This window comes from Coregonus lavaretus (assembly GCF_964263955.1).
Source record: "Coregonus lavaretus genome assembly, chromosome: 25".
Classification (NCBI taxonomy): Eukaryota; Metazoa; Chordata; class Actinopteri; order Salmoniformes; family Salmonidae; genus Coregonus; species Coregonus lavaretus.
In genome coordinates this window covers 3,984,071-4,008,731 of record NC_140012.1, presented here as the reverse complement: position 1 = coordinate 4,008,731, position 24,661 = coordinate 3,984,071, and the positions used below count along the sequence as shown (strand labels likewise).

At 44.5% G+C, this 24,661-nt stretch overlaps 1 protein-coding gene across 1 annotated transcript in view; it reads left to right on the top strand.

Moving 5' to 3' along the window:
* Positions 1-15,549: 15,549 nt before the first annotated feature.
* LOC311101089 (liprin-alpha-3-like) overlaps positions 15,550-24,661 on the top strand; it is a gene marked incomplete at its 5' end in the record, with an annotated part of 50,712 nt that continues 41,600 nt past the window's right edge. Inside the window, 6 exons of the mRNA XM_084142145.1 lie at positions 15,550-15,873; positions 23,124-23,225; positions 23,729-23,893; positions 24,052-24,126; positions 24,244-24,303; positions 24,500-24,628. Coding sequence (XP_083998271.1) covers positions 15,550-15,873; positions 23,124-23,225; positions 23,729-23,893; positions 24,052-24,126; positions 24,244-24,303; positions 24,500-24,628 — 855 coding nt within the window. The remainder of the gene's footprint in view (positions 15,874-23,123; positions 23,226-23,728; positions 23,894-24,051; positions 24,127-24,243; positions 24,304-24,499; positions 24,629-24,661) is intronic.

Below are 24,661 nucleotides of genomic sequence, written 5' to 3'. Positions count from 1 at the left end.
TGCTGTGTCTCAATCAATGACATCATTGTCTGAGAACACGTTACATCACCTCTTGCTGGGCTCTCTTGTGCTTAAAAACAGCCCTACCTTCTGTTTTGACTGTAACAAACTCAACCAGCTTATCTGTTTACCTGAGATATGCTATCAATATCGATATATTCTATATGGAAACTACATTTATATATCAAACAATGTCTTGTTTGTTTATTTATTTATTTTAAAGAACATGCAATGCAATGGAATTGAATATAGGCTGGTATACAGTATGTACATGGTATACTACTCACACATCAACATTTTCAGAATACAACATGACAACTACATTTACAAACTGCACACTTATTCATGTAATAAACATATATTAGCATTCTTGTCATATTGTATTGACTGTAATGGTTTTCTTACCATACTCAGCCCGGAATGGATAGTTTAACATACTTTTATGTCATGTATTTTTTTAAAGACAAAAGTAGCCTGCATTATAATAGAGTAACATAAATATGCGTAATCTAATTTCATTGATATGCAAAGAACAGTCAGATCAAGGTACAAACAACTATTTACAGATGTAGGATCTTAATTTGATCACTCTTTAGTTGCTGAGAATTTTCCTGCATAGCAGGAAATGCAAAAGTGTAGCGTATTTGGTTTAAAAAGGCTTCTAAAGTTTGTAAAACCCACTTTAAAATGTCAGACTTTATTTGCCTAAAAGAAAACGTTTCAACCCCTACAAAATAAATCCATTAATTATAATCCAGTATTATTTTCCTGCTGAAGCAAACTGGCTCAAATTAAGAACCTACATCTGTAGAAATGTACATTCGGTTAAATATTCACTGATTGGTGCAGTGAGTGAAATTACAAATATCACAGCCCATTTTACAAACTAAAAAAGTTGTTTGTACAAGTATAGTTTCTGATGTTTGCACTGCACCTGCCTCCTCAGTCATGTGGCCTATTTTCCATTACAAAAATACATATCTGGTGCAGCCTACATAATATTAGACTTAAATCTTGTGCAACACCAGAACATCTGTCCACATCATAGGTGATTTGTTGGCTAAGAAGACCTATAAACTATATGGATGCATTATACATTATAAATACTTACTGTATATTCGAACTAGCCTAATGCACACCATATTCAGTTTCATTTGTTAGGTTGTTATCATATTATGCACTGTAAAACATTTCCTGTAAAATGTACAGTAACATACTGGCAGCAATTGGCCAGTAAGTTACTGTAATTCATTGTACAGAAGAGCTACTGTAATCAATTTTATGGTACCACAAATATTACTGTAATCGAATTTACAGTACCAAGTCAGTTAAGAAATATAATTTACAGTACCAATTACAATTACAGCATATTACTGTAATTACCCGGTGACATATTACCCAGTGTTTTTTGCAAGTTTTCATTTTTACATTTACCTTTACATTTTGGTCATTTAGCGGGCACTCTTGTCCTTAGAAAGTCGGTGCTTACAGTCGGTGCTTTCAACCAAGGTTGTAAAAAAAATTAACATCAGAGTCATAGCAAGTAAAACGTTTCTGTAACCATTACTGAAAATGTTGTAGTTAAGGATACACTGGTCTTCAGAATATATACAGTTGAAGTCGAAAGTTTACTTACACCTTAGCCAAATACATTTAAACTCAGTTTTTCACAATTCCTGACATTTAATCCTAGTAAAAGTTCCCTGTCTTAGGTCAGTTTGGATCACCACTTTATTTTAAGAATGTGAAATGTCAGAATAATAGTAGAGAGAATGATTTATTTAAGCTTTTATATATTTCATCACATTCCCAGTGGGTCAGAAGTTTACATACACTCAATTAGTATTTGGTAGCATTGCCTTTAAATTGTTTAACTAGGGTCAAACGTTTCGGGTAGCTTCCACAAGCTTCACACAATAAGTTGGGTGAGTTTTGGCCCATTCCTCCTGACAATGCTGGTGTTACTGAGTCAGGTTTCTTGCTCGCACACGCTTTTTTTACATTTTAGTCATTTAGCAGACGCTCTTATCCAGAGCGACTTACAGTTAGTGCATACATTATTTTATTTTTTTCATACTGGCCCCCCGTGAGAATCGAACCCACAACCCTGGCGTTGCAAACACCATGCTCTACCAACTGAGCTACATCCCTGCCGGCCATTCCCTCCCCTTCCCTGGATGAATTGTGCGCCGCCACATGGGTCTCCCGGTCGCGGCCGGCTACAACAGAGCCTGGATTCGAACCAGGGTCTCTAGTGGCACAGCTAGCACTGCGATGCAGTGCCTTAGACCACTGCGCCACTCTGGCGCCACTTGAGACTTTTTCAGTTCTGCCCACACATTTTCTATAGGATTGAGGTCAGGGCTTTGTAATGGCCACTCCAATACCTTGACTTTGTTGTCCTTAAGCCATTTTGCCACAACTTTGGAAGTATGCTTGGGGTTATTGTCCATTTGGAAGACCCATTTGCGACCAAGCTTTAACTTCCTGACTGATATCTTGAGATGTTGCTTCAGTATATCCACATAATTTTCCTTCCTCATGATGCCATCTATTTTGTGAAGTGCACCAGTCCCTCCTGCAGCAAAGCACCCCCACAGCATGATGCTGCCACCCCCGTGCTTCACGGTTGGGATGGTGTTCTTCGGCTTGCAAGCACCCCCTTTTTCCTCCAAACATAACGATGGTAATTATGGCCAAACAGTTCTATTTTTGTTTCATCAGACCAGAGGACATTTCTCCAAAAAGTATGATCTTTGTCCCCATGTGCAGTTGCAAACTGTAGTCTGGCTTTTTTATGGCGGTTTTTGAGCAGTGGCTTCTTCCTTGCTGAGCGGCATTTCAGGTTATGTCGATATAGGACTTGTTTTACTGTGGATATAGATACTTTTGTACCTGTTTCCTCCAGTATCTTCACAAGGTCCTTTGCTGTTGTTCTGGGATTGATTTGCACTTTTCGCACCAAAATATGTTCATCTCTAGGAGACAGAACGCGTCTCCTTCCTGAGCGGTATGACGGCTGTGCGGTCCCATGGTGTTTATACTTGAGTACTATTGTTTGTACAGATGAACGTGGTACCTTCAGGCATTTGGAAATTGCTCCCAAGGATGAACCAGACTTGTGGAGGTCTACAATTTTTCTTTTGAGGTCTTGGCTGATTTCTTTTGATTTTCCCATGATGTCAAGCAAAGAGGCAGTGAGTTTGAAGGTAGGCCTTGAAATATATCCACAGGTACACCTCCAATTGCTCAAATGATGTGAATTAGCCTATCAGAAGATTCTAAAGGCATGACATCATTTTCTGGAATTTTCCAAGCAGGTTAAAGGCACAGTCAATTTAGTGCATGTAAACTTCTGACCCACTGGAGTTGTGATACAATGAATTAGAAGTGAAATAATCTGTCTGTAAACAATTGTTGGAAAAATTACTTGTGTCATGCACAAAGTAGATCTCCTAACCGACTTGCCAAAAGTGTGGTTGAAAAACGAGTTTTAATGACTCCAACATAAGTGTATGTAAACTTCCAACTTCAACTGTATCTCTGACTAGTGCCAATACAGTACTAAGATATTCACAGTAACTTGATGTCAGCTTCCTGTAAATTACTATAATATCCAAAGCAATGAAAAACAGTACAAAACTGTAAAACGGACAAATAAACTGTAAGAAAGTTATTTTTAGAGTATTTTACTGCAATTTCAAGGAATTGGAGCAAGCAGGTTGGCTGCTAGGCATTTGTTTATTACAGCATAGTAATTAATACTACGTGTTTTATATTACTTGCACTTCTAGAGGCCTTAACAAAGGCTTCCCGTCAGCAAAAAAATCGCAGCACCCCCACCCCCAAACAGAGCAAGATGTTCCCACGGCTGTGGACACGCCTTAAAATATGTTAATGAGACAATTATTATTTCCCCTCCCGCAATAATTTTCCACAATGCACCATAATTTACAGTATGCTGCACTAAATATACAGCAATACAGTACTTTGTTGAATTCTATTGAAAAACTATTCATCAACTGCTAATAGTGAATATGTAATTACACAGTACCAGTCAAAAGTTTGGACACACCTACTCATTCAAGGGTTTTTCTTCATTTTTACTATTTTTTACATTGTAGAATAATAGTGAATACATCAAAACTATGAAATAACACACATGAAATCATGTAGTAACTAAAAAAGTGTTAAACAATCAAAATATATTTTATATTTGAGATTCTTCAAATAGCCACCCTTTGCCTTGATGACAGCTTTGCACACTCTTGGCATTCTCTCAACCAGCTTCACCTGGAATGCTTTTCCAACAGCCTTGAAGGAGTTCCCACATATGCTGAGCACTTGTTGGCTCCTTTTCCTTCACTCTGCGGTCCAACTCATCCCAAACCATCTCAATTGGGTTGAGGTCGGGGGATTGTGGAGCCCAGGTCATCTGATGCAGCACTCCATCACTCTCCTTCTTGGTAAAATAGCCCTTACACAGCCAGTGTTGTGTCACGTCCTGTTGAAAAACAAATGATAGTCCCACTAAGCCCAAACCAGATGGGATGGCGTATCGCTGCAGAATGCTGTGGAAGCCATGCTGGTTAAGTGTGCCTTGAATTCTAAATAAATCACAGACAGTGTCACCAGCAAAGCACCCCATAACATAACATCTCCTCCTCCATGCTTTACGGTGGGAAATACAAATGCGGAGATCATCCGTTCACCCACACCGCGTCTCACAAAGACACGATGGCTGGAATCAAAAATCTCCAATCTGGACTCCAGACCAAAGGACACATTTCCACCATTCTAACGTCCATTGCTCATGTTTCTTGGCCCAAGCAAGTCTCTTCTTCTTATTGGTGTCCTTTAGTAGCGGTTTCTTTGCAGCAATTCGACCATGACGGCCTGATTCACACAGTCCCCTCTGAACAGTTGATGTTGAGATGTGTCTCTTACTTGAACTCTGTGAAGCATTTATTTGGGCTGCAATTTCTGAGGCTGGTAACTGTAATGAACTTATTCTCTGCTGCAGAGGTAACTCTGGTTCTTCCATTCCTGTGGCGGTCCTCATGAAGCTGGTTGAGAAAATGCCAAGAGTGTACAAAGCTGTCATCAAGGCAAAGGGTGGCTATTTGAAGAATCTCAAATATAAAATATATTTTGATATGTTTAACAATTTTTTAGTTACTACGTTATTCCATATGTGTTATTTTATAGTTTTGATGTCTTCACTATTATTCTACAATGTAGAAAATAGTACAAATAAAGAAAAACCCTTGAATGAGTAGGTGTGTCCAAACTTTTGACGGGTACTGTATATTACATCATACCAACTGATATTTGGTGTTTTATATCACTTGCACTTTAGGGCTTAACAAAGGCTTCTAAACTGACAGGTAACTAAAGGGCAAAACAGATCAAAAGGACATGACTAGCCACTCAACCATTAAAGGTTTGAGACTTGCTGTCACGGTTTCGGCCGAGGCTGCCTCTCTTCCTTGCTCGGGCAGGCTTCGGCGTTCGTCGTCTCCGGAATACTAGCTGCCACCGTTGTATGTTTCTATGTTCGTTTGGTCTGGTCTGGTATTGTACACCTGTTATCGTTTAGTGTCATTAGTGTCCTATAAGTTCTCGTTGTGTTTGTCAGGTGTTGTGTGTGAATGTTTTCACTGTCGTGCGTTTTGCTAGTTCGAATACTGTTTGCTCGGTTGAGCTGTTCTCCTATGTATAGGAGTGTTTTGTCGCACATGTTTAGTGCGCCCGTTTTGTTTTCGCCTGCGTGCGGAGTTCTCGCCTCAGGGCATTTCATCGTGCTTGAGTTTGTGCATTCACTAAAGTCTTTTGGACTTATTTTCTGCGTCCTGCGCCTGATTCCACCACCACACCCACCTACAGCAACACTGACAGAATCACACACCAAATCGAATGGAATCAGCAGGAGCCGCAGCAGCACAGGAGACGTTGGAGGACAGGGTCCGGGAGCAGAATGACCAGATCCTGCGGATGGGGTCCGCCCTGCAGGAGGTGATCACCACCCTCCAACGCTGGGAGACCCGAGGGACACCCCCAACGCCATCTTCCCTGCCCTCACCATCGGCAAGTCAGCCCATTCCCGCTCCGGAACCCAGAGGAGTTCGACTCTCGCTCCCGAGGGCCTACGATGGGACCGCTGCCGGGTGTCAGGGCTTCCTTCTCCAGGTGGAGCTTTACCTGGCCACCGTGCACCCGGCGCCCTCGGGACACGAGAGCGTGTCCGCCCTGATCTCATGCCTTTCCGGCAAGGCGTTAGAATGGGCCAACGCCGAGTGGAGGAGAATAGACGCTACCACCATCACGTACGCAGAGTTCTCCCGCCGCTTCAGGGCGGTGTTTGACCATCCCCCGGAGGGGAAAGCGGCGGGGGAGTGTCTGTTCTGCCTCCGGCAGGGGAAGAGGAGTGCCCAGGAGTTCGCGTTGGAATTCCGTACTCTAGCGGCGGATGCAGGGTGGAATGAGCGGGCCCTCATCGATCACTACCGCTGTAGTCTACGCGAGGACGTCCGCAGGGAGCTGGCCTGTCGGGACACCAGCCTCTCGTTCGACCAGTTAGTCAACATGTCCATCAGGCTGGATACCCTGCTAGCTACCCGCGGACGTCCCGATGGGGGTCCGTCCATTTCACCCTCCAGCGCGTCCGAGCCGTGCCCCATGGAGCTCGGGGGCGCTGGCGCTAGAGAGAGGAGGGGTCGGAGTACGAGGGGGTCCATCTCCTGCACCAACTGTGGTCGGGGAGGACACACCGCGGCTAGGTGCTGGGGATGGCCTCCTAGGGGAGAAGACGACAGGCCCCGCACAGGGGAGTCCTTCCAGGTGAGTAGGCGCCCCACTCACCCAGAGCTCTCTGTTGCGTACTTCTGTATACCTGTGCGTTTTCCACAGGTAGCACCTCATTCCCAGCATAAGGCGCTGGTAGATTCAGGCGCGGCTGGGAATTTTGTTGATAAGAAATTTTGTTTAGCCTTAGGGATTCCCCTTCTCCCTGGTGACGTCCCCTTCCCCGTTCATGCCCTAGTTAGCCGTCCGTTGGGTGCGGGCTTGATCAGGGAGGTCACGGCGCCACTTAGGATGTGTGCGCAGGGGGGTCATCAGGAGATGATCCAGCTATTTCTGATCGACTCGCCTGCGTATCCGGTGGTGCTGGGCATGCCCTGGTTGAGTACCCATAACCCGTCTATTTCGTGGCAGGAGAGGGCTCTGATGGAGTGGTCTGCCCAGTGTGTGGGTCGATGTTTAGGCGTTTCCGTAGGGGCTACCTCGGTGGAGAGTCCAAACCAGGTGCCCGCATTGCACGTTCCCCCTGAGTATGGGGATTTGGCTATTGTGTTCAGTAAGTCGAGGGCGACGCAGTTGCCTCCCCACAGGCAGGGAGATTGTGCGATAGACCTCCAGGCAGGAGCTGCGCTCCCACGGAGCCATGTGTATCCTCTGTCTCAGGAGGAAAAGAGAGCTATGGAGACTTACATAGACGAATCTCTGAGACAAGGATACATACGGCCCTCCACTTCCCCTGCGTCCTCGAGTTTCTTTTTTGTGAAGAAAAAGGATGGTGGGTTACGCCCGTGCATTGATTACCGTGGTCTCAATCAGATCACGGTGAAGTACAGTTATCCACTCCCGCTGATTGCGACCATGACGGAGTCATTGCACGGGGCGCGTTTCTTCACTAAATTAGATCTCAGGAGCGCGTACAACTTGGTGCGCATTAGGGGGGGCGATGAATGGAAGACAGCCTTTAGTACCACCTCGGGCCATTACGAGTATCTTGTCATGCCGTACGGGTTGATGAACGCTCCTTCAGTTTTCCAATCATTCGTGGATGAGATCTTCAGGGACATGCAGGGGCAGTGGGTGGTCGTGTACATAGATGACATTCTCGTGTACTCATCTACCCGAGTCGAGCATGTGGCCCTGGTGCGCCGAGTGTTGCGGAGGCTGTTGGAGCACGACCTGTATGTCAAGGCAGAGAAGTGTCTGTTTTTCCAGGAGTCGGTCTCCTTTTTGGGTTATCAGTTGTCTGCGTCAGGGGTGAAGATGGAGGTAGACCGGGTGTCAGCCGTGCGTAATTGGCAAACGCCAACCACTGTGAAGGAGGTGCAGCAGTTTTTGGGGTTTGCGAATTACTACAGGAGGTTTATCCGGGGTTTTGGACAGGTGGCAGCTCCCATAACGTCTCTTTTGAAGGGGGGTCCGGTGCGTCTGCAGTGGTCAGCCGAGGCGGACAGGGCGTTTGGGAGGCTGAAGGACCTGTTTACCTCGGCTCCGGTGCTGGCACATCCGGATCCCTCTTTACCATTTCAGGTAGAGGTGGACGCGTCAGAGGCCAGTATAGGAGCCGTGCTTTCGCAACGGTCTGGCACGCCACCTAAACTCCGCCCCTGTGCTTTTTATTCCAAGAAGCTCAGTCCGGCGGAGCGAAATTATGACGTAGGGGACAGGAAGCTGTTAGCCGTGGTACAGGCCCTAAAGGTGTGGAGGCACTGGCTTGAGGGGGCTCAACACCCTTTCCTCATTTTGACGGACCACCGTAACCTGGAGTACATCCGGGCAGCGAGGAGACTGAACCCTGTCGTTTGCTCCCTATGCCGGGCCTTCCTACTGCCCTGCAGACCGCCGAAGCGCTATTCACCCATGTGTTCCGGCACTACGGGGTACCCGAGGATATTGTGTCTGATCGAGGTCCCCAATTTACCTCCAGAGTCTGGAGAGCTTTTATGGAGCGGTTGGGGGTCTCGGTGAGCCTCACCTTGGGTTACCATCCGGAGAGTAATGGGCAGGTGGAACGTGTGAACCAGGATGTGGGTAGGTTTCTTAGAACATACTGCCAGGACCGGCCGGAGGAGTGGGCAAGGTACGTTCCCTGGGCCGAAATGGCCCAGAATTCCCTACGCCATTCCTCCACTAACCTAACCCCTTTCCAATGTGTGTTAGGGTACCAGCCGGTTCTGGCACCTTGGCAGCAGAGCCAGATCGAGGCTCCTGCGGTGGATGAGTGGGTGCGGCGCTCGGAGGAGACATGGAACGCTGCACACGTCCACCTGCAGCGGGCCCTCCGTCGTCAAAAGGCGAGCGCCGATCTCCACCGCAGTGAGGGACCGGTGTACGCACCTGGTGATCGAGTCTGGCTCTCTACCAGAAACCTGCCCCTCCGCCTGCCCTGTCGGAAACTGGGTCGGCGGTTTGTAGGGCCATTTAAAGTCCTGAGAAGATTGAACGAGGTGTGTTACAGATTACAACTACCTGTTGAGTATAAAAGTATTAACCCCTCGTTCCATGTGTCTCTTCTCAGGCCGGTGGTAGCTGGCCCACTCCAAGAAAATGAGATCAGGGAGACTCCTCCGCCCCCATTGGACATCGAGGGGGCACCGGCGTACTCCGTGCGGTCCATCTTGGATTCGAGACGTCGGATGGGGGGTCTCCAATATCTAGTGGAGTGGGAGGGGTACGGCCCGGAGGAACGGTGCTGGGTGCCGAGGAGAGACATTTTGGACCCGTCTCTCCTGACGGAATTCCATCGTGGTCACCCGACGCACCCTGCTCCGCGTCCTCCTGGTCGTCCCCGAGGCCGGAGTCGGCGCACGTCTGGAGCCGCGCGTCAAGGGGGGGGTACTGTCACGGTTTCGGCCGAGGCTGCCTCTCTTCCTTGCTCGGGCAGGCTTCGGCGTTCGTCGTCTCCGGAATACTAGCTGCCACCGTTGTATGTTTCTATGTTCGTTTGGTCTGGTCTGGTATTGTACACCTGTTATCGTTTAGTGTCATTAGTGTCCTATAAGTTCTCGTTGTGTTTGTCAGGTGTTGTGTGTGATTGTTTTCACTGTCGTGCGTTTTGCTAGTTCGAATACTGTTTGCTCGGTTGAGCTGTTCTCCTATGTATAGGAGTGTTTTGTCGCAAATGTTTAGTGCGCCCGTTTTGTTTTCGCCTGCGTGCGGAGTTCTCGCCTCAGGGCATTTCATCGTGCTTGAGTTTGTGCATTCACTAAAGTCTTTTGGACTTATTTTCTGCGTCCTGCGCCTGATTCCACCACCACACCCACCTACAGCAACACTGCCACTTGCTGCCACTCTGATCTGTCTCCTATATAAATGTAATTGTTAGGGAACCTCTACCACATATCAGTTAAATGTATATACAGTGTTCTCATTAACAGGTGCTACAAATATAGCCTTTTACAAGACTCACCTCTAATTATGTTAACAAGTCAGAAACAACAATAGCATGCACCCACTAGTGTTTAAAAGGTTTTTGGTGCTCCAAAAATACATTATGATACTGTATTCTGAATTGGCCAGCAAGTTACGGTAGATTTTCAGGATGTATTACTGTATTTTTACTGTATTACTGTATTCAGTGGGGATACAGCATTCTCACTCATGGGTGCAACAAATGTAGCCTCTTACAAGGTATGCCTTAAAATATGTTAATGAGCAAGAGACTGTTTCCCCGCCCACAACATTTTCCTCAATGCACCATAATTAATTATATAAAACACATTTAAGGTAATTTACTTTGTATTCTGCAGTGTTTTACTGTTGAAATTGCAGAAAAGTCTTACATGTGCTGTAAAACACATTTATGGTATTTTAGTGGTTTACTGTTGAAATTATATGAACATCTTATGCATGTTGTGGTCAATTTATAATGGTTAAGTCTGTCTGTCTGTCTGTCTGTCTGTCTGTCAACATGGCCTAGCTGTCTCTTATAGACATTTACTGTAGCCTATAATTAATTGTTTGTGTGTGCGTGTACCTGAGTATGCGTGTGTGTGTGCGCGCGCGCGTAAATCACAGAGAGCTGCGGGGCAATGCTGAGAGATTGTTTCTTTAAGACCCATTACCTTCCAATCCGACAGAGGGGGAGGCTATGGTAAGGTGGTGTAGCGCCGCTCCCCGCTCCCTTATGCTGTTTACATGTGCAAAGGAGAGAGACAGGGGGAACCATATATCTGGGTATTTGAATGCAGCACAGCCACAAAGGCAAAATCCGCGGAGATGGGTCCGAGAAATATTTAACATCAGATTTGGACAATATGAGCATCACACGATGACTATGGTAAGGCGGAACTTCCACCGCCCCTCGCAACCCATTTTCTTATGGCATGAAAAGAGAAGAGTGTGTGAAAATGTGTGTGCGTTTGTGTGTAGCCGATAACCAGTTAGCCTATGTTTATTGTGTTGTCAGGAAGGGAGGGGAATACAGGCGGGAGGTAAATAAATAAAATAAACGATGCAATGCTCGATAATGTCAGGCATTGAGAGGTGCGTTAGCAACACACACCACAATTTATTTAGGGCTCGCACGAGAGCGAGAGAGAGAGAGCGAGAGAGAGAGCGAGAGAGAGAGAGAATATAGCCTACATATAACGTATATGTAGCCTACGCATTGCCAAGTTTATTATAAGCCTATAATAAACTAATAAACTGTAGCATATAAGCTACCGTTATTAAGCAACGATTTCCAAGAATGTTCTGATAACCATTATTTTAGTGGTTTTCTCTCTTGTTTGTCTCTGGACTAAATTGTATCCAAAATGTGTGACATACATTTTGGTTTCCGTTCAGCGTATTTCTGACGTGCGGTTCTCCATAAACTGAGTAGCCTATATCTTATGCCATGATGAAAGTTAACCATCGAGATATCTTCCTGCAAACTGTGGATGTTTTTATTAACATTCAGGAATGTCTCTAGTTGTGTGGGGCTGTGTGTGTGTTTTATCAAATAGTATTTTTCAAAACTGGAAGTAGCCTATAGCTGTCATCTCCAAACGCCTCATTTTCAGCACTGAAACATGGTCGGGGATACGATTAAAGGCATGTTTGATTGGTTTTCTTTCCTTTGATTCTGTCTCACTCTGCCCAGCTGCCGACAATCAGTTATTGATTCTAATGATGCGTTTCTTTGAATGAGATGGATGGAAATAGGTTAGTTGTGTTCGCTATTGTGAATAATGTGGCACAGGACAAACCGCCGCTGTCTCAGTCATCATTAATGTGTAAACATTTAAAATAGATAATTTTATGTGTGTGTAAATGCTGAGTAGCCTATATAAGACAACATTTATGTTGAACAGATCATGCCCCACTTTCTTCCAATGTCAGCAATAGTGAAAGCCTTGAGCCACACTCCCCTCTCCACCCCAATGTCTGGTGAACAGCGCTGTTAATGCTGCCTTGCTCCTTCCTTCCTCGTCTCTCTCTCTCTCTCTCTCTCTCTCTCTCTCTCTCTCTCTCTCTCTCTCTCAAACGTTTCATATTATCCTTATTAGTCCCCCATTCATGGATAGCTGCTTTTTTAGTAACCTAATACTGTACAAGATTGGGGCCTGCTACTAATTGGCCATATAGAGAGCAACCCTGAGATAGCCTACTACTCTGGGCTGGGAAGAACAACCACAACCATGTCAGGAATGTGAGAGCTATGGGGTGTTGACAGAGATGATGAGGGTGATGGCAAGTATGATGATAAATAGTATATAGAGATCATTTGGTAACTGTTCAATGATGCAGTATTAGTCCACATTGCATATTAGTCAGTGTGTCAGGTGCAAACAAGACATTGTGCTAGATGACCAACTAGCTTTCAGAAGCTGAGTACACCTAAAATCAGCTGCCTCTATAGTCCTAATCTTGCCATGAAAAAGGACGGAATTGGTATCACAAGCCCAATTATCTTTGACTCTATATAATAATTTGTCCATAATTCGGGACTTTGTTTGTCTTGAGAGGTTTGTCGCCTTTGTATCCTTGTGTCAACTGTTTGTATGGTCGTTAACATGTTTGAATAGCCTACCCCACAAAGATAATGAAAATACTACTACGTTACTATTGGGAGTATATTTTGTGGAAAGGCTTGGGCCACGTATAGTCCTTGTCCAGAAGTGCAGGGGCTTAAAGTGTCACATTGCCTGGTTGTCCAGTCTGTTTGTGCTTTGATCATATGGCAGTGTTCTACATTGCGTATGAATATGTTTCTGTAAATATCCATATCTCTAGTCCTCTGTCTCTCTAGTCCCCTGTACAGGCAGTGCACTGGCCATCACTAAGTTCCCCTACCTCAGAGCTGAATCAGGTGTGTCAGTGCTTGGCTGGAACAAAAGCCTGCACACCTAGTAGCTCTTCAGGACCAGGGTTGGAGACCACTGCCCGTACCAGTAAAAGGATGGCATGAGAGACGGCCTTGGTGGTCCTCCTTAGCACTCCTGGATGAGATGGAAGATACTGATATAGCAGCAGCAGTAACCCAGGTGCAGTAGGTGCTGGGTGGGTTACAGTTTGCCAGACATCCTCTTCCTGGCAGGTCATGGAGGGAATGCTATAATGGATACCCAGACTGACTCATGGTTCTGATGTCCTGACTTGCCCTATCCACAGCCACCACATCATGTATTGAAATGTAACAATGGTCCTAGACCAGTGTTCTTCCTTACTGGTCCTGAATGGGGACTCACAGGGCGTGCAGGCTTTTGATCTATTCCAGCACTAACACACCAGTTTCCAGACCCCGATTTATTAAATCAAGTATGTGTTAGGAAGGGGCAGGGACAAAAGCCTGCACACCCTGTGGGTGCCCAGGACCAGGCTTGAAGAAAAACACTGATCTTTCCTTAGATCGCTATTTTAGGCCTATCCTCTCTGTTCACAAACCTAAACTGGACAGGTGTGGGAAATAAGCTTGAAACCTTATCCAGTCGCCTTATTGATCTGTGATCATTAAATAAATATAAAGAAAGGAAGGGTTTGTAAAGTATTGGGACACAGGCTGGGAGTTGTAGTCTTCCCAGACAGCCCATTGTTGTTACTGTACCACTAGTAGTCTCTCTCGAAAAGACTACAGAACCACTATGTGCCGGTCTGCTCCCCAGTCCGGAGAGGTGAGGATCTGGAACTGGGGATGTCTTCCGGCCTTTAGATTAGGTTACGTAGGTCCGTGTGGTCTCAAAAGCCTGCACACTCTGTGTCTCCCTGGGACCAGGATTGAATCAAATAATCAGCCATTTTTTCAAAACTTGATTAGCTGAATCAGGTGTTCTAGTGCTGGGCTGCAAGAAAAAAAGCTTGCACACACTTTGTTTGTTTAATCACAGAGAATAAACTAATATGTATAACACACTAGATGTGGTCAATATCTGGGTCATGTTCAGTAGGGAGAAAACATTTTGAAATGGGGAGGTAACACCAGTAAGAACACAGATTGTTTTGTTTTCCAGTGTAAAACATTTGCAAACACGTGCCCTGCTGAACACGACCCAGGTCCTGCACCTATATTTCATTACATATTTGGAGTCATTATCTGTCCATGTTTGAGAGGTGCTTGAGATTACTACACTTACAGTACATCAAGTTACAGTACAGGTTTCTGTTGTTGAATTACATTTTACATTTGAGTCATTTAGCAGACGCTCTTATCCAGAGCGACTTACAGTTAGTGAGTGCATACATTTTTCATACAGTAGTGGTAGTACTGGCCTAGCTTGTCTTTCCTATGTTGTATACAGTGTGTTAACTGAGGTGTGCCTAATGTGACACATTGTCTATCTTTATTTCTTTCAGCTATCGCTCTGGGTGCTGTGAAGACCCAACCAGTTGATCCAGTCAGAAGGTGGGCCTTCCTCTATCCCTTCCTCTCCTCCAGCCCCTCCCCTTCCTCACCCTCAGCCAATGCTAGACTCCCACCACAGCCCAGTTTCCCATAGATACTTCCTCCTTCGGTCATTCGAGAGCACATAGATCAGGGATCATCAACTAGATTCAGCCGTGGGCTGATTTTTTCTTGAGTGGATGGTCAGGGAGCCAGAATTGACCGCAAGAAGCCAAAACAGATATAACATTTGACTAAAACATAATAATTTCAAACCTTGCTTACATTTGTATATGATCACATATATCTCTCTATTATGCGTGGGAATACTTTGGAACAGATTTCCTAAATTAAAATCACTTTTAGCTGATTTGCTGGTGTTTTTACAGTCTTTCATGTCACATTTTTAAAAGAAACTATTTTCTCTGCTCAGAAACCTTGGAGGGCCAGCTTGGAGGGCCAAATAATATGACTCGCGGGTCAAATTCGTCCAGGCCCCACGGGCCGCCAGTTGGGGAACCCTGACATAGATCCTTCCTGGTAAACAAAACCCAGGTTGTTGCACAGTAAGAAAAAAGCAGCGAGAGAGAAAAGTGCACTAGGCCTATTTGTTAGTGTTGTTTTGGAGAGAAGAAGTAAGGCAGTAGATGGAATCAGAAGGAGTGAAAAGGAAGCGTCAAACATGACCGATTGAAAACTATTTTTGACAAAGAATTAAAGGAACGATTTCTCTTTTTTATATACTGTCATTTCAGTCAGAGGTGGACAGACTCAAACAGAAGATCTTGTTCAAGTAACAGAGACATTCTGTCAACGAATCACACGTACACACACTTTGACCCACGGAACACCTGCACATAGGGCTGCACACAGGGCTTTTGGGTAAACGCAAACTCCCAACATAGACGTTTTCTCCCAGAACCCGCCACACACTCTCCAGTCTCATGATGATGTGCGAGGTGATGCCCACCATTTCGGAGGATGGGCGCGGTGGAGGCCTCTCCTCTCCTGGGGTCGGGGCTGGGGGCCCTGGTGGAGCCATGGGGGGAGGGGGCTACGGTGGCCGAGGAGAATCAAGGGGTGGGGGTGACGAGGGGGGCAGCACAGGGAACCTGGAGTCCCTGATGGTCAACATGCTGACCGAGAGGGAGAGGCTGCTGGACAGCCTAAGGGAGACCCAGGACAGCCTTGGGACGGCCCAGCTACGCCTCAGAGAGCTAGGCCACGAAAAGGACTCCCTCTCGAGACAGCTGTCCATCGCCCTGCCACAGGTATGGTAGTGTGTGTGTGTGCGTGTGCGTGTGCCTGCATGTGTGTGTGTGTGTGTGTGTGTGTGGGGGGGGGGGTACAGTATGAGTGTGGGTAGAGTCAATGTATGTCCATGTGAGTATGTGGGTGTGATTGGCATGTCTGAGTGTGTATGTGTGTCTGTGCGTGCGTGTGTTTGTGTATGGTGCGTGCATGTGTGCGACTGCATGTGTGTTTGCGTGTGTTCATGCATGCGCGTGCTTGTCTGTGTATGCGTCAGTTGCAGAGCAAAGCTGGCTCACAATAAATTCCTGCAGTGGCAGATCAGTGTGCTCCACCATATAGAGAAAAACTATAAACTATAGAGAGGGACATCAATTAATTCCACTCCTGCCTCTTTAGAATAACCAGTCTTGTACTTACACATGGAGAGCATTTGTACTTGTGTTCCCTTTTGTCTTTTTGCTCCCTTACTTGTGTCAGCATTTTCTTTTAGCTATTTTTCATCACAGATTGAGGGAAACATTTGTTTGTTTTTAGCACTGTAATTGGATCTGATAGGGCATTATAAAAGTAGTACTGTGTTCATATGTTTCATTAGATTGACCTTCATGGCCACCGTAGGTGAAGGCTAATTTTCTTCAGTGGGTATATTCTCCCTCAAAAAGATAATATTTGAATCAGGTTCGATCAAACTTATCTTTGTTTACATATCTCCTACCTGGGCAACAGTGGCTGTTGGTGCTGTTTAAGATTAGTGAGGATTATTTTTTTTAATGAGCATGGCCTTATTTCTATTACAGCATATTGGATGACTGTCATTCACATTCCAGTCACCCAGTTCAATGTAACATCGATAGGTTTAGGCTACTACATGATACTCACATGTTCCCTATACCCATCATGAGGTTGCTACAACCTAGCCTATGAATGAAAGTTTATAACGTACAGTTGAAGTCGGAAGTTTACATACACTTAGGTTGGAGTCATTAAAACTACAACTACTCCACACATTTCTTGTTAACAAACTATAGTTTTGGCAAGTCGGTTAGGACATCTACTTTGTGAATAACACAAGTAATTTTTCCAACAATTGTTTACAGACAGATTATTTCACTTATAATTCACTGTATCACAATTCCAGTGGGTAAGAAGTTTACATACACTAAATTGACTGTGCCTTTAAACAGCTTGGAAAATTCCAGAAAATTATGTCATGGCTTTAGAAGCTTCTGATAGGCTACTTGACACAATTTGACTCAATTGGAGGTGGACCTGTGGATGTATTTCAAGGCCTACCTTCAAACTCAGTGCCTCTTTGCTTGACATCATGGGAAAATCAAAAGAAATCAGCCAAGACCTCAGAAAAAAAATTGTAGTCTTCCACAAGTCTGGTTCATCCTTGGAAGCAATTTCCAAATGCCTGAAGGTACCACTTTCACCTGTACAAACAATAGTATGCAAGTACAGTGGGGGAAAAAAGTATTTAGTCAGCCACCAATTGTGCAAGTTCTCCCACTTAAAAAGATGAGAGAGGCCTGTAATTTTCATCATAGGTACACGTCAACTATGACAGACAAATTGAGAATTTTTTTCCAGAAAATCACATTGTAGGATTTTTTATGAATTTATTTGCAAATTATGGTGGAAAATAAGTACAGTAGGGAAAAAAAGTATTTAGTCAGCCACCAATTGTGCAAGTTCTCCCACTTAAAAAGATGAGAGAGGCCTGTAATTTTCATCATAGGTACACGTCAACTATGACAGACAAAATGAGAATTTTTTTTTCAGAAAATCACATTGTAGGATTTTTAATGAATTTATTTGCAAATGATGGTGGAAAATAAGTATTTGGTCACCTACAAACAAGCAAGATTTCTGGCTCTCACAGACCTGTAACTTCTTCTTTAAGAGGCTCCTCTGTCCTCCACTCGTTACCTGTATTAATGGCACCTGTTTGAACTTGTTATCAGTATAAAAGACACCTGTCCACAACCTCAAACAGTCACACTCCAAACTCCACTATGGCCAAGACCAAAGAGCTGTCAAAGGACACCAGAAACAAAATTGTAGACCTGCACCAGGCTGGGAAGACTGAATCTGCAATAGGTAAGCAGCTTGGTTTGAAGAAATCAACTGTGGGAGCAATTATTAGGAAATGGAAGACATACAAGACCACTGATAATCTCCCTCGATCTGGGGCTCCACGCAAGATCTCACCCCGTGGGGTCAAAATGATCACAAGAACGGTGAGCAAAAATCCCAGAACCACACGGGGGGACCTAGTGAATGACCTGCAGAGAGCTGGGACCAAAGTAACAAAGCCTACCATCAGTAACACACTACGCCGCCAGGGACTCAAATCCTGCAGTATGAGACGTGTCCCCCTGCTTAAGCCAGTACATGTCCAGGCCCGTCTGAAGTTTGCTAGAGTGCATTTGGATGATCCAGAAGAGGATTGGGAGAATGTCATATGGTCAGATGAAACCAAAAAAGAACTTTTTGGTAAAAACTCAACTCGTCGTGTTTGGAGGACAAAGAATGCTGAGTTGCATCAAAAGAACAGCATACCTACTGTGAAGCATAGGGGTGGAAACATCATGCTTTGGGGCTGTTTTTCTGCAAAGGGACCAGGACGACTGATCCGTGTAAAGGAAAGAATGAATGGGGCCATGTATCGTGAGATTTTGAGTGAAAACCTCCTTCTATCAGCAAGGGCATTGAAGATGAAACGTGGCTGGGTCTTTCAGCATGACAATGATCCCAAACACACCGCCCGGGCAACGAAGGAGTGGCTTCGTAAGAAGCATTTCAAGGTCCTGGAATGGCCTAGCCAGTCTCCAGATCTCAACCCCATAGAAAATCTTTGGAGGGAGTTGAAAGTACGTGTTGCCCAGCGACAGCCCCAAAATATCACTGCTCTAGAGGAGATCTGCATGGAGGAATGGGCCAAAATACCTGCAACAGTGTGTGAAAACCTTGTGAAGACTTACAGAAAACTTTAGACCTGTGCCATTGCCAACAAAGGGTATATAACAAAGTATTGAGAAACTTTTGTTATTGACCAAATACTTATTTTCCACCATAATTTGCAAATAAATTCAGAAAAAATCCTACAATGTGATTTTCTGGATTTTTTTGTCTTTTTTTGTCTGTCATAGTTGACATGTACCTATGATGAAAATTACAGGACTCTCTCATCTTTTTAAAGTGGGAGAACTTGCACAATTGGTGGCTGACTAAATACTTTTTTCCCCCACTGTATAAACACCATGGGACCACGCAGCCGTCATACCGCTCAGGAAGGAGACGCGTTCTGTCTCCTAGAGATGAACATACTTTGGTGCGAAAATCTATATCTACAGTAAAACGAGTCCTATATTGACATAACCTGAAATGCTGCTCAGCAAGGAAGAAGCCACTGCTCCAAAACCGCCATAAAAAAGCCAGACTACAGTTTGCAACTGCACATGGGGACAAAGATTGTACTTTTTGGAGAAATGTTCTATGGTCTGATGAAACAAAAATAGAACTGTTTGGCCATAATGACCATCATTATGTTTGGAGGAAAAAGGGGGACGCTTGCAAGCTGAAGGACACCATCCCAACCGTGGCGCACGGGGGTGGCAGCATCATGCTGTGGGGGTGCTTTGCTGCAGGAGGGACTGGTGCACTTCAGAAAATAGATGGCATCATGAGGAAGGAATATTATGTGGTTATATTGAAGCAACATCTCAAGACATCAGTCAGGAAGTTAAAGCTTGGTCGAAAATGGGTCTTCCAAATGGACAATGACCCAAAGCACACTTCCAGAGTTGTGGCAAAATGCCTTAAGGACGACAAAGTCAAGGTATTGGAGTGGCCATCACAAAGCCCTGACCTCAATCCTGTAGAAAATGTGTGGGCAGAACTGAAAAAGCGTGTGCGAGTAAGGAGGCCTACAAACCTGACACAGTTACACCAGCTCTGTCAGGAGGAATTGGCCAAAATTCACCCAACTTATTTTGGGAAGCTTGTGGAAGGCTACTCGAAACATTTGACCCTAGTTAAACAATTTAAAGGCAATGCTACCAAATACTAATTGAGTGTATGTAAACTTCTGACCCACTGGGAATGTGATGAAAGAAATAAAAGCTGAAATAAATCATTCTCTCTACTATTATTCTGACATTTCACATTCTTAAAATAAAGTGGTGATCCTAACTGACCTAAGACAGGGACTTTTTACTATGATTAAATGTCAGGAATTGTGAAAAACTGAGTTTAAATATATTTGGCTAAGGTGTATGTAAACTTCCGACTTCAACTGTAGGTGCACAGGTCTAGAAACATATTGGAGTAATTAAGGTGACAGACAGTGACACATTCAATACCGCCTTGCACACTCTTGCCTACATCTAGCTGATCTAGGGTGTAATCATTAGTCCAAACAGTTGCAAATTAGAGTTTCTATTGGACAAATTCAGGTAGGTTAATCCCCATTTCATTCCGTTTGCTTCCGTTTAAGAAACATTTTTCAACAGAATTGGCGGAATGAATACACCCCTGATCACCCGCACACCAGTGGAGGCTGCTGAGGGGAGGACGGCTCATAATAATGGCTGGAACGGAGTAAATGGAATGGCATCAAACATCTGGAAACCAGGTGTTTGATGTATTTGATACCATTTCACTTATTCCGCTCCAGCCATTACCACGAGCCCGTTCTCCCCAATGAAGGTGCCACCAACATCCTGTGCTGCACACACAGTTCACTTTCATAGCAGCCACATACAAACAGCATCATCACTTTGCTTGTTGTATAATTCCTTCTCGCATCTACGTGCTTTTGACATTCCTCCCACTGTGTCTGCTGGGATCTTCTGTTTGGTAGTTTGCTTGTTGCAGGAGGCCAGTGGGCAGAGCTGGGAGGATTGTCAGCTGATGTGGCGCACCTGTGCAGGCTTGGCCTGCAGGCTATAAAGTGTGGCCACATCAGCCAACACGCTCTGTCCTCCATGACTGGCAGGCTGGCTTCCACCACCTTCGGGTTTTTGGTCTGTTTTCACCATACAACACCCTCTCCACTCATCCACACACTGCATACACTACTGATCTTACAGACATCCACAGCTTATGTTACATTTTTGAATTTATTATTATTTAGTTTAATAAATGTATTCCTTTTTACATTTAAGTCATGTGTGGTCTCCCTTTGTTGTTACGAACTATGAGCCAGGTTGTAACAGCTCTCTCCTCCTCTCACCTTTTCCCTTCACGTGGACTTCAGTTAATAAAACCAAAAGCTTACCTTGACTTGGAAGAGTTCCAGTGTTGGATAGCCTTAGCCAGCTAGCTAACATAAATAGCATTCCTCTCTGTTTGAGCCAGGTGTTTGAGTAGGCTAAATTAGCTAGCTGCATTAGCTAGCTAAGTAGGCTAAGTGAAAGTGAAATTGAAATAGAAAATACAACGAAATAAAGCTAGCTCTCTCTCTCGCTCTCTCTGCTGCTGCTTCTCCTTAATTTTTGAAGAAATGAATTTGTTCCAAACTGTTCAACTATTGTCTTTCTCTCTCTTTGAGTCAACTACTCACCACATTTTATGCACTGCAGTGCTAGCTAGCTGTAGCTTATGCTTTCAGTACTAGATTAATTATCTGATTCTTAGATTGGGTGGACAACATGTCAGTTCATTCTGCAAGAGCTCTGATAGGTTGGAGGACGTGCTCTGGAAGTCGTCATAATTACTGTGTAAGTCTATGGAAGGGGGTGAGAACCATGAGCCTCCTAGGTTTTGTATTGAAGTCAATGTACTCAGAGGAGGAAGGAAAATAGCTGTCCTCTGGCTACACCATGGTGCTACCCCAGAGAGTGCTGTTGAGGCTACCGTAGACCTTCATTGCAAAACAATGTGTTTTAATCAGTTATTTGGAGATGTGAATATATTTTGTATAGTTGTATCTAAAAATGATCACTTTTTAAATGTTTCACTATTTTTATTTTTATGAAATTCACTGAGTAGGATGGTCCTCCCCTTCCTCCTTTACGGAGCCTCCACTGCACACACAAAGCTTATTCTGAAAACACCATTTTTGAACGGTACCCCAATACCATTCTGTGATTTTAGATTAGAATTAGCAAGTGTGCATACAAGTACACAACACACATTCCGTACATAAACAAAGCATACGTGAACTGTACAGTATATAGCACACAACAATGAATTGGACCGTGTGATAAAGGGTATGTTTGTATGCTACTCTTTAAATAAGAGTTCTACTGAATGGAGCCCCTAGTCTCTCAATGATGATACAGACAGTGAGAATGAGAGAGAGATTGCATAAAAAGAAATGACCAGAGATGCCAAGTGAAATTCTGACCCTTATCCAAACAAGGACCAATTCCAGAAGGCAGAGTGCCAACGGTCCTACTGTGTCACCATCTGTATATTCCCCTTCTCTTATCTCCGACTACCATCGCTGTCCTATTGCATTTCATACTGTATGTTTCTTTGTGTGTCTTATGCCATGTTGTTACTATTGTTTACATTGCAGCATAACATATTGGCATTGTAGTCCTCCAGTTTAAAGGTAGTCAAGTGGTGCTTGTGCCTAAAAAATGAAGGTTCCAAAGCTTGTGTCTCCAAAAGGAACAATCTAAAGCTTGTGCTGCCAAAACTAAGCTTAATTTGTTGGTGTCTTTTTTCTTCCAAATAATAGGGATCGTAATTTTTTTGGAAGGCTCAGGAACATAAGGAATAATTAATAATTACAAAAGTGTTGCATGTCATATTACCTTGTGATGGCAAGATATTTTACTCACACTGTTGTTGACAGTGTGTTTCCAGTTAGCATTGTAAGTGGCATATCAATGCTGTGAGTGTTTCTTGTCTTTCCAGTGCATGTTAGTGCAGTATCATTGTGTAACTCAGTGATGTAATCCTTGAAGTTCACAGCCTGATAGTGTCACTGCAGAGTAAAGGGTGTCAGTGAATCAGTACATGATTATTATGCTTGCTTACTGCTTCAATGTCTGCACGTAAGTGTATGTGTGTGTGTGTGTGTGCGTGCGTGCATGTGTGTTTTCAGCATGTGTGTACATGCGTATGTGTGTACTGTACATGCGTATGTGTGTACTGTACATGCGTATGTGTGTTTTCAGAGTTGGTTGCACACCTTGCTGATTACAGTATATTTCCTGTAATATTGCATCTACATTGATTGATTATATGTGAGCACGTTACAAGTCGTCCATATTGTTCATGAATGTTATGTTGCTTGGGGGTTCTGCAGGAGTTTGCTGTGCTGACTAAGGAGCTGAATGTTTGCCGGGATCAGCTACTGGAGAGGGAAGAGGAGATTTCTGAGCTCAAGGCGGAGAGAAACAACACACGTGTAAGATGTTTATCAGTCATTTTACTCCTCAGCACTTTCACAGCAGTTGTGTTTGTTCTTTCTTACCCATCGTAGTTGAGGTATTGATTCTATTACTCACTCTTCTCCTCCCTAGTACACACTTTCACATTTTCTCATATCATCCCTCTGCCCTCTCCTTTTTCTCCACGTTTCTCCCCCTTCTCTTTCTGCTACCTTATGCTCTTCCACTCCTCTCCACTCCCTCTAAACCTTTCTTGTCTCTCTCTCTCCTCCTTTTTCCCTTTTCCTCTCCACTCTCTTTTCTCCACCTCCTACTCTGCCTGTCTTTCTCTCCTTTCCTTTGCCTCTCTCCATCCCTTCCTTGCGTCTCTAACTCTTCTGCCTCTCTCTCTTTCTCTCTCCACCTCTCCCTCAAACTCTTTATCTGCCTCTTTCTGCCTGTCTCATCCTCCTCCTCTCTCCCCCCTCTCTCTTTCTCTCTCTTTTCATCTTTCCCTCTTGTCCTCTCCCCTCCCATATAGTTGTTACTAGAGCACCTGGAGTGTCTTGTGTCCCGTCATGAGCGCAGTCTGAGGATGACAGTGGTGAAGAGGCAGGCCCAGTCCCCGGCAGGTGTCTCCAGTGAAGTGGAGGTTCTCAAGGCCCTCAAGTCCCTGTTTGAACACCACAAGGCTTTGGATGAGAAGGTGGGCGACCAGGCCACCAGGCTCCCATTTTGGGGTCTCCATCCCACTCATAAGCAGCTACTGTAGCTTTCTACAGTCGCTTTATTGTTTTGCTGAAAGGATCCAGACAGACACATTTCTCAGCGTTTCTTATTCATCTCTTATTTTTGGCCCCTAAGGTTCGAGAGCGACTCCGTGTGGCCCTTGAGAGAGTGACCCTTTTGGAAGATCAACTACAAGCATCCGCACAAGAGGTAAAAGCCATACGGGATACAGATGTTTTATTAAAGCATGTTATATCTCAATTTCTTGACAATAAGAAAGATACAAATGCATTCACTCAATTTTTTCGTCATTTACCTCTCTTGCAGGTAATCTCTTTAAGAGACCAAATTAAAAGACGGCAACAAGGGTCGGACGGCGGGAAAGATGTAAGGGGGGACTTATGCACGTTGGTTCTAGTGTTTGTGTTTGTTAGCGTCCAAAAGTTAATAACAGTACTACAGTATATAGTATATGGGTATTATGATGTGTCTCTTTGATATTCAACAGTATGATGATGGGTCTAATTGATCTCATTTCCCATCGATCTCCTTTCTCGAAAACCATTGTCACCGGTGACATCAGCGCCTACCCAATGGACCTTCTTCTGGATTGGATGATGGTGAGATTGACAGACAGAGAGAAACGGAGATAGAACGCCAAAGAGCTGAGCTCTCCCAGCTGAAAGAGAGACTGGCCCTTATGTGTCGACAGGTGGGTTTGAGAGCGAGAGAGAGAATGTAGCCT